We start from the raw sequence: 12,838 nt of genomic DNA, 5'->3' as shown, positions 1-12,838 counted from the left end.
ATGACGTCAGTGATTGGCTCGGCTGGAAGGGCCTGGAGAATGGAGATATCGGAGAATAAATGAGAGCAGCTCTCCGGATGCCACTCTTGGTGGACAGAAAGGATGCCCCCAGATGACTGCACGCTGGTCCCCAGATGGCTTTACTGTGGCGTGATAAAGCATCCTATGGATGACTTTTTTCCAAATCATTAAAGGCAAGAATAGACCCCAATGAGGAGAAATGTAATTTTTTCTTTTTTTAACTGAATCTCGAAAATTTTTTAAATTCCATAAGCAGTGGTCATTTTTCAAACATTAATATTTGACAGGACCAGCTCAAGGGCCAGCTATTCAGAGATACTCATGAATCAGGTGTCTGTCAGCGAAACTAAGCAGGTCTCTAAAATCAGTTAATATCAACTTTCAAATGAAATAGGAAAATGCTGTGTTCAGTCATCCACTGGTGATTGAGAAGAGAGAGAAAATGTCCCAAGTATGGGACTGTATGACAGTGTCACATCATGATTTTATGAGGAGTAATTTGGGCTTCACGCCAAGTTGCAGGCAGCACCAGGTCTCCTGGTTGTCACGTGTATCAAGAGAAAACTGAGGACTCTCATTCCAGAGTCAGGGGAAGACTCTCCCTGTATCCAGAGGCAGTGTCTGGTTTGGTGACGACACGAAGCTGCAGGGGAGGGGGCCTTCCGTGTCACACAGGCCGGGGGGGGGGGTGCGGGTGGACGCTTGTTTAAATGCGCAGGTGGGAGTTTGGCTGCATTAACAGACTCAGAGCCCAGAACAAGAGAAGAAACCACCTCCACAGATTGGAGGGTGTGACCAACGGGTTCTGAGTCTCAGGCCCCTCGTCACAGGAGCCGCAGCGCAAGGACCACACGGCATCTTCTGTCTGACGTCAGCGGCAGATCAAAGCCTCAGAGTGTGAATTACAGGGAGAGGGATCTTCATTCCATGTAGTGACGCACAGTGTCTCAGAAGTCTCACGCATGGTGTTTGATTTCCCACCATAACCTGTGATGGGCCTAGGGAGAACCTGTGAGAAGTGAGGGTTGTTGAGAAGAAGCGTCTGAGCGTTGACGGCAGCACCGCCGTGCTTGGTTGGCTGGGACGGAGCAGGTGGGCGCGTGTGGGCAGCAGCGGGTGTGCTGGGCATGCACCGGGCGTGTGCTGAGCATGTGCCGGGCATGCACTGCCACGAGGGTGCGGGGATGCGGTGGACGGGGCAGGATTGGCGTGGGGGTCGTTCCTCTCAGGCTCCACGTCCACTGCAGGCCTTCCCACCACACGTCCACCCCAGACCTTGTCTGTTGCATGGCAGTGACTGCCACATCTCGACCATGTCACTTACCTGCCGAGAGCCCAGGCTTCATCTTCATTCATATGGGACCCATTGCTGATTCAGATGGGCAGGTCGTCACTGTTTGCTTCTCATCCTCACACACAAGTAACTCTTTAGAAGGTGCTAAAGTACATTTTAAAAAGCATAAGAATTCATGTTTCTCTCCCCAAGACCATAGACATGAAATTTTACTCTCGATAAAACTGCAACAACTCTTAGATCCTTAAAATCTTACAGTATGTCATGATTGTAACAATGTTGAATAAATACACATACACACACACAGACGCGTACACATACATACACCTTTTTTGGAAGAACAAGTAGGTTATTATTTACTTCATGGTAAATCCCAGCATCCTTAACAGTGTACTTTGTTGGTATAAAGTTAAGAATCACTGAAGTAAATATTTTAAATTCCTTTTCTGCTAAAATTATAAGATCCTAATGGAAAATTTATTTAGCCTAGTAAGTTGTTATGGTTCCATTTTACAGAAAATTGTTATATTTAAATTTCTGTTTTTATAGATCAGGATCTTCATGCTCAACCAAAGAGAAGAAGAATTAGAAAGCATAATTCAAAGAAAAAATTTAAAAATCCCAATAACGTTCCTGTAGAACAAGCAGAATTAGAGAAACAGCAGAGTATTTTGCAAGAAAAATTGCAGCCACGGCACACAGATGGCCCCACAATAAGCAAAAATAAAAAAAGGAAACTGAAAAAGAAACAGCAAATTAAGAGGAAGAAAGCAGCTGGCTTACTAACAGGAGTCTCTGGCGTCAACTTCATGTACCAGCCTGAGGAGACCAGCAGTGAGCAGGACGACGTGAGAGTGAGTGATGGAGAGGACGTCGCAGACAGGGAGGGAGGGGTCCCAGAGGCCGAGGAGGAAGGAGCCACAGACGCCGGGGAGGAAGACGTTAAAAGTACCAATGAAAAGGCAGATGGTATCCTGAACTTTTTGAAGTCAACACAAGAAATTTATTTTTATGATGGTATGTTTTTTCCTGTTGTTCTTTTGAGTAATGGCATCTACTTATTTGGAAAAATAAGCAAATGTAAAATATTTAAATGTTTAAAATACAAAACATTTAAAGTATTCAGTATTCAAAATAAGTCGTTAGTTTTGAGGCAAAACTCCAAATATTTAAATTCATCCCACCAAAGATCTGGGCTGGCCCGCTGCTCTAGGCTCACCAGGGGAAACAGCCAGCCCATTAGAGGTGTGGGTCCAAACGAGGTTGGTCTCATCATCCTCATTTCTCTAAAATCCAATTTCAGAATATGTTGCTATTCTCAGCTATATGTCTAAAGAAAAGATAAATCCAGGTTGGAGGTTTTGATGGACTCTTGCTCATTTTCATCAGCTAGTAGAGAAGTGAAGGAAGCACAGCTCTCTCTCTTTCGGACACACGTTGATTTGCTCCCCAGTGTGTGGCTTTGTGATTTGAGATTTTTCAGTAAGCGTATTTGACCACTATTTGTACTGATACAGGAGCGGAAGTCTATCCTGGGATTTATTCTGACGGGTGATAATCCCTCACCTTTGTGTGGAGCGTAACAGACAGCAGCCCTGAGGGTCAGGAAGAAGCGGGTGCTGGCTCGGTGCCAAGAACAGAGGTGCTGGCATAACTGCCCCTGTTCTGATCCGTCCCTGGGAGATTCAGGGGATGTGGTGGGCTTAGGGCATCGAACCTCCAGCATGACCAAGATGGAGAAATACTGCCTATGTGACAACTGGAGGGGTAAGGAATGGACTTAAACAGTGATGCAAAAACACCATGATTAATGGGTCCATTTTAACCAAGATTGACCCTTTTCACTTTCGCTTGTTTGTCCACACTTTGTGTTAAGTTGAAAACATCCTTAACGAATATCCACATGAGACTAATAGGAGGACGTTGCGGATACACTGCAGAACAGAAGTAGGCTTCAGAGAGATCTCAGTAGATTATCCATTCTCTGCGTGAGGGAGTAGCCTGTGGCAGACAGCCCTCCTGCCAAGGAAGACTGAAGTTTAAAGTGTACTTGGAGTTTAAGAGCTGCTGAGGAAAAGCCCTTGTGACAGATCCCAGAGGAGGTGAACCACAGGCCGGGTGAGCCAGAATGCTGCTGCCCTCCTTCCCTCAAGGTGTCTGCCAGTTTGGACAGGGGCTTGAGCGAGGGTCCAGGGGAAGGGGCAGTGCAGCCCTGGAGAGCAGGCAAACCAGCAGAGCCCCCGTGGTCTCACAGGTCTGGGGAGGAAAGTGGAGGGCCCAGGGTCGGCCAGCTCTGTAAGAAAGGAGGGTCAGAGACCAGAGCAAAGCTCTGCTGATCCCCCCTCAAAACCTTGGCCAAGCCCTGAACTGTGGGATGGGAGGAGGGCAACCCGGCAGACGTCTTCCTCATGGCAGGACGGCCTTTGTGGCGTCCTGAGGGACCGAGCAGGCAGGGCTCACCGGACCCTCCGGCGCAGCACGCAGGCCACGCGCTCAGGTGCAGGTGGACAGCTGCTGGCCAGACGTGCAGACACCCTGTGGTCAGTTCAGTCGCCTGCCCCTTCTCTGCCTGCCGAGCAGAGGCAGGGGGGACCCCCTCTGGAGGAAAATGTCGTTAGCCGAGACCCTGTGATTTTCATGTTCATTCAAAGGAGTGCGTCAGGCACAGCAAGAGACAGGACCATACGACCAAAACCATGAGGAAAAGAGCAGTAGAAAGAGGCTGCGGGGTGGAGACGCTGATGTTACCAGACAAGGGATTTAAAAAGCTATGATCTAGATGTCCAAGAAGTAGGGAGAAGATGCAGAAAAAAGGTGAAAAGCGGAGACTTTCACCAGATAATGTGAATCTGTTAGGATAATCAAACGGAAATTCTAGACCTGAGAAATATAATAACTGAAATTAAGAACTCAAAGACGAGTTCAGACAGCAGATTAGATTCAGCATAAAAGAGAATTAGTAACTGCAAGGCAGGCTGAAGGAAGTATCCAGAGTGAAGGAGGGAGAGGAAAGGATGGAGAACACAGAAGGAGCGTAACGGCCACATGGGTCGGAAGGAGCCTCACCCACGGGACTGGGGCCCGAGGGACGTGTCAGAGGTGGCAGCTGGGAGTTTTTCAAAGTTGGCAAAGACCATGAAGTCACAGATTCTAGACGTCCTGTGAACACCAACTGGGATTAGTGCAGAAATGGCCTCAGCACGATGTAGGCCTGCCACCGGCCGGCAGTGGAGACAGCGCTGTGCTCATGGGGCAGCTTTCTTGGCTTCCTTGAAGCATCCCAGATGCCCAGCAGCTTCATGCTCTGTTTGTAGATGCCTGACACCTTCGGAGGGCTTGGTTTCGTGTGTTTCCCCTGCTCCGTGCGTGGATTCCAGTACCTGGAACACTCAGAGCTGCTTTACGAGATCAGTGCCCATAACAGACACCACCTTTCCACTGCGGTTCAACAGTTGTATTTTGTTGTTTGCTTTTCAAAGTTCTGTTCTGATTGTCTCTCAAACACATCATTCTAAATAGAAATATACGTTTGAGGCTTTCTTTAGGAGGTGAGAGCTTATCTTCAGTTTATAGGAGTAAAAATGCATTTCCAAGTGATCCTGTCTTTGTTTAGGTGTCTCCAAGGATTCGGACTCGGCTGTCTTCATGGAGACCAGTGAAGAGCTATTTAAATATCTTGAAACTCACAGCATGCCCTCCTCAGATGTGTTCATTCTGGATCACATGAAAACGCTGTTACTTTTGCAAGATACTGAAAGATTGAAGAGTGCCCTGGAAGTGTTCCCAGAACATTGCAGGATGCCACCCGGTATGTACTGTGCACTTTATTCATTGTGCTGCTTTAGACACTTGTCTAGGGTTTGCCTCTGAAAAACTTACTCTATAGCAAAGCAGTCCTGAATCAGAAAATATAAGGATGCACATATGGCTTGAGGAATAGATTCCCACAGAGGAATATGCTTCTTGCGTCTCTCTTGCTATAAAAATATCTCACATGATATATGCAGACATGCGTGTGCAATCTAATTCTCCAGACTTGCGAGCTCCACTCTTAGGACCAAATCCTTATTAGTTTAAATGGAAGTGAAAGAGTTCATTTCTTTTTCCCTTCTCCTTTTACTCTGCTAGATTCGGAGAAGGTACATTTTTTCTCTCCTCCAAATGTCTTGGTCTGCCTTCCTGGACCCTACAGTAAAAAGGGAGTTGAACTATAAGATGATTTCTCTTTTGTTACTTCCTCAACCTTTGTTGGGTGCCCATTTCATGCAAACTGTAGAGTGCTGGGCCGACTGTGCTTGTGTCTTCACAATGCCATGGGTAGGGCTTCACACTGGCAGCTTGAAGTCCCACTGGGCCACGGTGGGAATACTCCGGCCGCAGAAATCTGCAGACACTGAGTATCAGAGGATCGGGACTTCTTGGAGCGCACTTCAGCTGCACGGCATGGGGCAGGACTCCAGTGCCTGTCCTGGGTGCCGGACCCAGGACAGGCACTGGGCAGACTTAGCTGAGTGAATGAAAGTGATTCTGCAGATTACCCTGGGGCAGTGATCTCAAAATGAGTACAGTGCATGGTTTTTCTCCTTGGAAACCTCATAGTGTAGCTGAAGAGTCAAGACTGACATGTTTAAAAAGCCACATATCACATTTCGTCACATGAAATAACAGTAAAGCCAGCAGTAAAGCAATATGGCACCAGTATAATTAGCAAGTGGCTGGCGGGGGTTGACGAGACCCCTGTGCGTTGGCGTCGCCAGGATGACCTGCCTCCCCCGTACGTCCAGTAGTGATCTGTTAGGGGGCCTCGTCTGCCCTGCCTGTGCGGCCCTGGTCCCGCCGCAGGTCTTCAGGGGAGAGCGCCCTGCCCTTCGGGGCTTACGTTCTAGTGGGGGACGGAGGAAGCCAGATGGAGAACTCAGTGAGGTGTGCTTCGTACAGCTGAGCCCACGGAGAAGACATGGGGGGGCGGGGTCTTGGGGGAGGGAGCGAGGGGGCAGAACCGGGTGGGAGAGGAGCCGGGGACCGGGTCACGTCGGGCCCTGGAGGTTGTGCTGAGTTCGTTGGCCTTTATCCTGGGCGACGTGGGGCCGCTGGAAGGCCAGCCTGTTGGGTGTGACCGCACTTAGCAAGATCTCTCCGGCCGTCACGTTCGGACTAGAGAAGGGGTCGGGGACAGCGGGGACTTCGGTCATACTCCCGGCGAGATGGCTGTCCCGGGCACGGTCAGATTTGGGTCGGCTGTGAAGGTGGACCCAGTAGGGTTTGCCGACCGACTGGATGTGGACGTCTGTGGCCCGAAGCCCTGCACGGAGCCTGCAGCGCATCATGAGGCAGGAGAGGCAGCCCCAGGAGCAGGTGGGCTGTTGCGCGGGGCCGGCTGGAGGCTCCTGTCGGAAGTCCAGGTGTGGGGACTCAGGCCTGGGAGAGCCACTGCCCGTCACCCTCACAGAGCAGCCTGGGGTCCGGGGGGACAGAGGCTTTGTCAGAGCGGGGCCAGAGAGTGTGGGGCTGGGGGACCAGAGATGGGGTGAAGGCGGTGCCTTCCGGGGGGGTTGCCACAAGGAGTAGGACCAGAGGAGGTATGGGGGGAGCGAGAGCCGGTGGGCTGCCGGTGGGAGCAGCTCCGGGAAGGGAGACCCTCAGGCAGGGGAGCGAGTGCTGGCAGAGGCCTGCTCCTGCCGGGGGCGCCGCAGGGCCACTCGGGACCCCCAGCCCCGTGATCCAGTGTTTGCTCCTTTCCTTACTGCTGGTTGTTGGGCCTGCTGTATTCAGTATTTAAAAATTTACATTTCTGTAAGAAATGTAAAAAGATTTACATTTCCATAGTTTACATTTTCAGATTGCAAAAAGCCAATTTTATTAAGTTAAACTAATATGAAGTTTTTATGAGAGATGAAAATAAATCATTTACAATTCAGTGGAGTTCCTCACACTGAAGACGTTCCTCACGCGTGGCTCTGAGATGCATCAGGAGAGTTTGGAACAGGGATTGGGGATTGAGTGGAAATGCTTCTCTTGCTTCTTACATTGAAACCATTTGGACAGGTTTTGCCTACAAGCACCTTAAGTAGTTGGTGGAACTAAAATTTATGCATGAAGCACTTTTCTGTGAAAACGGATTCCTTTTTAGTGCATGTAGGATGTGCAGTCCAAGTTTTTCTATGTTGAGCTACTTTGTAAAATGAAATCTTACAAATGGTGAAGCTTTATTTTCAAATATTGGTTCTGTCTAATTCAGATTTAGCATTCTGAAATTGTTTTCTTTTTCTTAAAACTAGCTTATGAAGTTTAATTAGTAGCTGTATCTCTCCTGTCTATAGAGTAAGCCTGGAAATAATAGCATTTTACCAGCAGACACAGGGGGCTTTCTCTCTCTGCTGCCTCAACGATTGTTTTTCCTAGTTCGCGGGTGTTTCATTGACTGGGGTGTAGCAGCCGTGTCCCGAGGCCAGTGCACGTGTTTCTATAGTTGGTCTCACATACTGCGTTCCGTCATCTGCATGTACATGCGCGTCACCACCTGTGGGGTTTTTATCGTGCTCCGCGCACCATGAAGATGCTGCAGGCATCCCCGCCCTGGACCCTCCTGAGTCCTCTGTGCACACATTAGCCACCGCCATCCTCGGGAGCCCGAGGCTGGTGGGCCGGGCAGCTGGCCCGGGCAGGACGGGGGACGAGTTTGGAGGCACCTCAGCCACACTTCTGCATGGAGCGCGAGATGGGACCCCTCCCCGCAGTCCCAGCCTCTGCTCGAAAGTGCGTCTCAGGGCCTCAGCAGCAGTCGGCTGCCCCTCGGGCACCAGGATCTGAGCCAGACAGGGTGTGCGTGCTCTCAGGGTTGGAGCCTCCAGACCTGCGTCCCGCTCAGTGAGCATCTTTACGAGGAGTGAGGCCCAAAATGAGGGGCTGTGACGTCAGCTCAGGCCCTTTGCTGGGCTGTTCCTGGGACAGTTTCCTGAAACTTGAGTGCTGTCCCTTCCAGCTCATCTCACTTAGAATCCTGCTTCTGACTTCCTGCTACTTTGTCCATCTTTGAAGTAAACTCCTATTTCTGTTTCATTTCAGTTCATATGTGGTTTTCTTTGAGCTCAGATGTTAAGCATGTAATATTGCGTGTGGTGTTATGAAGTTCAGCTCTAACAGAACTTTCGTATCCAAGTGAAATACAAATATTCCAGACTCACCCATACTTTTATGGGATTTGCAAGCGTGCTGACAATCAACATCATTTCAACACCCGAGTTGTGTTTTATTAGATTATTTCAGGGTTTACTTTGGGCCTAAGGACTAATATCTACAAAATAATAATTTATAATTTTTCTTTTTGTTTGAATATTTTGTTTTATTTTATTTTTTGTTCTGTTTTCTTTTTGCTTTCCAGACTATGCCCGAGTAATCTCAGCTTTCTTTAATTACTGGATCACACATATCCTTCCTGAGAAAAACAATGAATAAAATCAGTACATCTATTTAAGAAGAGCTAATATTTGACAAGAAAATAGGAAAGACAGATATGAAATGGGCTGAGACTTAATTCCTATACACAGAGAAGGTGAAATTCTCTAAGTTTTCTTTGTAACCCAAACCCTGGGAACTTTGAGGACATTTCTATTCATCTGTTTGTACATAATAGGTAGATGTAATCTGAGACTTTAAGTGAGAAATTGGGATAAAATTGAAAATTTCTTTGAAATTGTGTGTGTCTTAAATTAAAAAATGGACAGTCTGTTAAATTGAATAAACTGTATAGTTTGAAGCTGTATATATATTTTTATAAAGTTTTAAATCACTTTGTGTCTGAAAGTTTGTTTTAAGAATGTCGTATGGATATTAAAACGTTCATGTTTAAATAGTTTGATTCTAGTTGAATTTATCGATTGTTTTCTTCTTTTTTTCCTCTTCTCTACTTTGAGAAGAATATCAAGAACATGTTTTTCCTGTTTGATCTTCCTTTTGTCACAGAAGCCGTCACCAGTTTTCAGTGAGACTGAGTTTTAAAAACACCAGTCAATCGATGCAGCGTCTTAGGATTGGCACTGTCTCTATACATGAAAATATACTTTTTTATTGTGGTAAAATATACATAACATAAAGTATGCCATTTTAGCCATTTTGAAGTGTACAGTTAAGTGGCATTAAGTACATTCACAGTGTTGTGAGGTCATCACCACTGTCCTTCCTTTTTTAGGCTGAACAATGTTCCACCTTCTGTCCATGGACATTGGGGTTGTTTCCCCCATTTCCTGTTATGAATAACGCTGCTGTGAACATCACGTACAAAATTCTGCGTGCACATTTGTTTTCATTTATCTTGGGAGTGGAATAGCTGGGTCACATGGTGACTCTACGTTAACCTTTTGAGGAGCTGCCAGGATGTGGTCCACAGCAGCTGCACCGTCTTCATCCCCACCAGCCAAACATGAGTGCCGAGTTCTCCGCGTCCTCACCAACACTTGTTATTTTCCATTTTCCTGGTAACAAGCCATCCTCATGGTTGTGCAGAGGCATCGTGTGGTGGTTTCAGTTTACATTGTATGTACTCATTGGCTCTTCTCCTCCTTGGAGAAATTCCTGTGGAAGTTACTGCCCATTTGTGAATTAGATTATTAGCTTTTTGTCACTGAATTATGAGTTCTTTATGCTGGGTATTAACCCCTTATCAGATCTATGATTTGAGAATATTTTCTCTCATTCTGTAGCTTGTCTTTTCACTCTCTTGTTAGTATATATGTAGATAGATTCTTTTTCATATTCATTATGATTTATTACAGGATATTGAATATAGCTGCCTGTGATATACAGTAGGACCTTGTTGTTTTTCCATCCTGTATATACTAGTTTGCATCTGCTGATCCCAAACTCCCAGTCCGTCCCCCTCCCCACTAGCAACCACAAGTCTGTTCTCTCTCTGTCTGTGAGTCTGTTTCTGTTTTGTAAATAAGTACGTTTGTGTGATATTTTAGATTCCACATATATGATATCATATGGTATTTGTCTTTCTCTTTCTGACTTGTTTCACTTAGTATGATAATCTCTAGGTCCATCCATGTTGCTGCAAATGGCATTATTTCATTCTTTTTTATGGCTGAGTAGTATTCCATTTTATATATATATATATATATATATATATATATATATATATATATATATATATATATATATACCAGATCTTCTTTATCCATTCATCTGTCGATGGACATTTAGGTTGCTTCCATGTTTTGGCTATTATAAATAGTGCTGCTATGAACATTAAGGTGCATGTATCTTTTTGAATCAGAGTTTTGTCTGGATATATGCCCAGGAATCAGATTGCTGGATCATATGGCAACTCTATTTTTAGTTTTTTGAGGATCCTCCATACTGTTTTCCATAGTGGCTGCACCAGCTCACATTCCCACCAGCAGTGTAGGAGGGTTCCCTCTTTTCCACACCCTCTCCAGCATTTATTATTTGTAGACTTTTTACTCAGATTAGGGCCATTCTGAGTGGTGTGAGGTGTTACCTCATTGTAGTTTTTTTTTTTTTTTTAATTTATTTATTTTTGGCTGTGTTGGGTCTTTGTTGCTGTGTGCGGGCTTTCTCTAGTTGCGGTGAGCGGGGGCTACTCTTCGTTGCAGTGCACGTGCTTCTCATTGCGGTGGCTTCTCTTGTTGCAGAGCACGGGCTCTAGGCGCCCGGGCTTCAAGAGTTGTAGCACGTGGGCTCAGTAGTTGAGGCTGGCGGGCTCTAGAGCGCAGGCTCAAGTTGTGGTGCACAGGCTTAGTTGCTCCACGGCATGTGGGATCTTCCTGGACCAGGGCTCGAACCCGTGTCCCCTGCATTGGCAGGCGGATTCTTAACTGCTGCACCATCAGGGAAGCCCCTCATTGTAGTTTTGATTTGCATTGCTCTAATAATTAGCAATGTTGAGCATCTTTTCATGTGCCTGTTGGCCATTTGTATGTCTTCTTTGGAGAAATGTCAATTTAGGTCTTCTGCCCATTTATTGATTGGGTTGTTTTTTTTTGACATTGATTTGTATAAGCTGTTTGTGTATGTTGGAAATTAAGCCATTGTCGTTCACATTGTTTTCAAATATCTTCTCCCAGTCCATAGGCTGTCTTTTCATTTTGTTGATGGTTTCCTTTGCAGTGCAAAAGCTTATAAGTTTGATTAGGTCCCATTTGTTTATTTTTGCTTTTATTTCTATTGCCTTGGGAGACTGATTGGTATGACTTCTGTCAAAGAATGTTTTGCCTATGGAGTTTTATGGTGTCATGTCTTATATTTAAGTCTTAAAGCCATTTTGAGTGGACCTGTCCTGATCCCCATCCTGGTTGGTGGCCCATCCTAGCTGGTGGCCCATCCTGGTGTCCAGGCCTGGCTGGCAGCTCCACTTACCAACCTTTATTAAGCTCGGGGAGCTGTATGGTGTATGGTATATGGGTGTGTTCTAACTTTATTGATATATATGAGGCTGTCCAGCTTTCCCAACACCACTTGCTGAAGAGACTGTCTGTTCTCCATTGTATATTCTTGCCTCCTTTGCCGAAGATTAATTGACTGGAGGTGTGTGGGTTTATTTCTGGGCTCTCTATTCTGTTCCATTGATCCATATGTCTGTTTTTGTGCCAGTACCTTGCTGTTTTGATTACTGTAGCTTTGTAGTATTGTCTGAAGTCTGGGAGGGTTATGCCTCCTACTTTGTTCTTTTTCCTCAGGACTGCTTTGGCAATTCTGGGTCTTTTATGGTTCCATATACATTTTAGGATTATCTGTTCTAGTTCTGTGAAAAACATCATGGGTAATTTGATAAGGATTGCATTAAACCTGTAGATTGCTTTGGCTAGTATGGCTATTTTAACAATATTAATTCTTCCAATCTAAGAACATGGGATATCTTTCCATTTCTTTGACTCATCTTCAGTTTCCTTTATTAATGTTTTATAGTTCTCAGCATATAAGTCTTTCACCTCCTTGGTCAGGTTTATTCCTAAGTATTTTTTTTTTTGATGCAATTTTAAAAGGGATTTTTTTTTTAAATTTCTATTTCATTGCCTTTCTATTTAATTGTTATTATAAAGAAATGCAACCAATTTCTGTATGTGAATCTTGCATCCTGCTATTTTGCTTAATTCGTTTCTCAGTTCTAATAGTTTCTGTGTGGAGTCTTTAGGGTTTTCTATATGTAGTGTCCTGTCATTGGCATATAATGACAATTTTACCTCTTCCCTTCTAATTTGTATACTTTTTCTTTTTCTTGTCTGATTGCTGTGGTGAGGACTTCTAATACTATATTGAATAGAAGTGGTGAGAGTGGGCATCCTTATCTTGTTCCAGATTTTAGTGGGAGGGCTTTCAGCTTTTCACCATTGACTGTTATGTTGGCTGTGGGATTGTCATAAATAGCTTTTATTACATTGAGATATGTTCCCATAAATGGAATTGTTTTTATCTCCTTTTCAGATTGTTCACTGCTAGTGTATAGAAATACGGCTGATTTTTTGTATTTATTTTGTATCCTGCTAGTTTTCTGAATTCATA

The 12,838-nt window shown here is 45.4% G+C and overlaps 1 protein-coding gene across 1 annotated transcript in view; it reads left to right on the top strand.

Annotated features, from left to right (window-relative positions):
* The window catches only part of ERICH1 (glutamate rich 1), a 51,305-nt gene extending 38,934 nt beyond the window's left edge, over positions 1–12,371 (top strand). Inside the window, exons 5-7 of the mRNA XM_082444009.1 lie at positions 1,865–2,332; positions 4,929–5,123; positions 8,697–12,371. Coding sequence (XP_082300135.1) covers positions 1,865–2,332; positions 4,929–5,123; positions 8,697–8,770 — 737 coding nt within the window. The 3' untranslated portion in view covers positions 8,771–12,371. The remainder of the gene's footprint in view (positions 1–1,864; positions 2,333–4,928; positions 5,124–8,696) is intronic.
* The last annotated feature ends 467 nt before the right edge of the window (positions 12,372–12,838 follow it).

This window comes from Balaenoptera physalus, assembly GCF_965194825.1.
Source record: "Balaenoptera physalus genome assembly, chromosome: 21".
NCBI classification, from domain to species: Eukaryota; Metazoa; Chordata; class Mammalia; order Artiodactyla; family Balaenopteridae; genus Balaenoptera; species Balaenoptera physalus.
The sequence above is the reverse complement of the archived record's forward strand: the minus strand, read 5'-3'. Positions and strand labels throughout refer to the sequence as shown.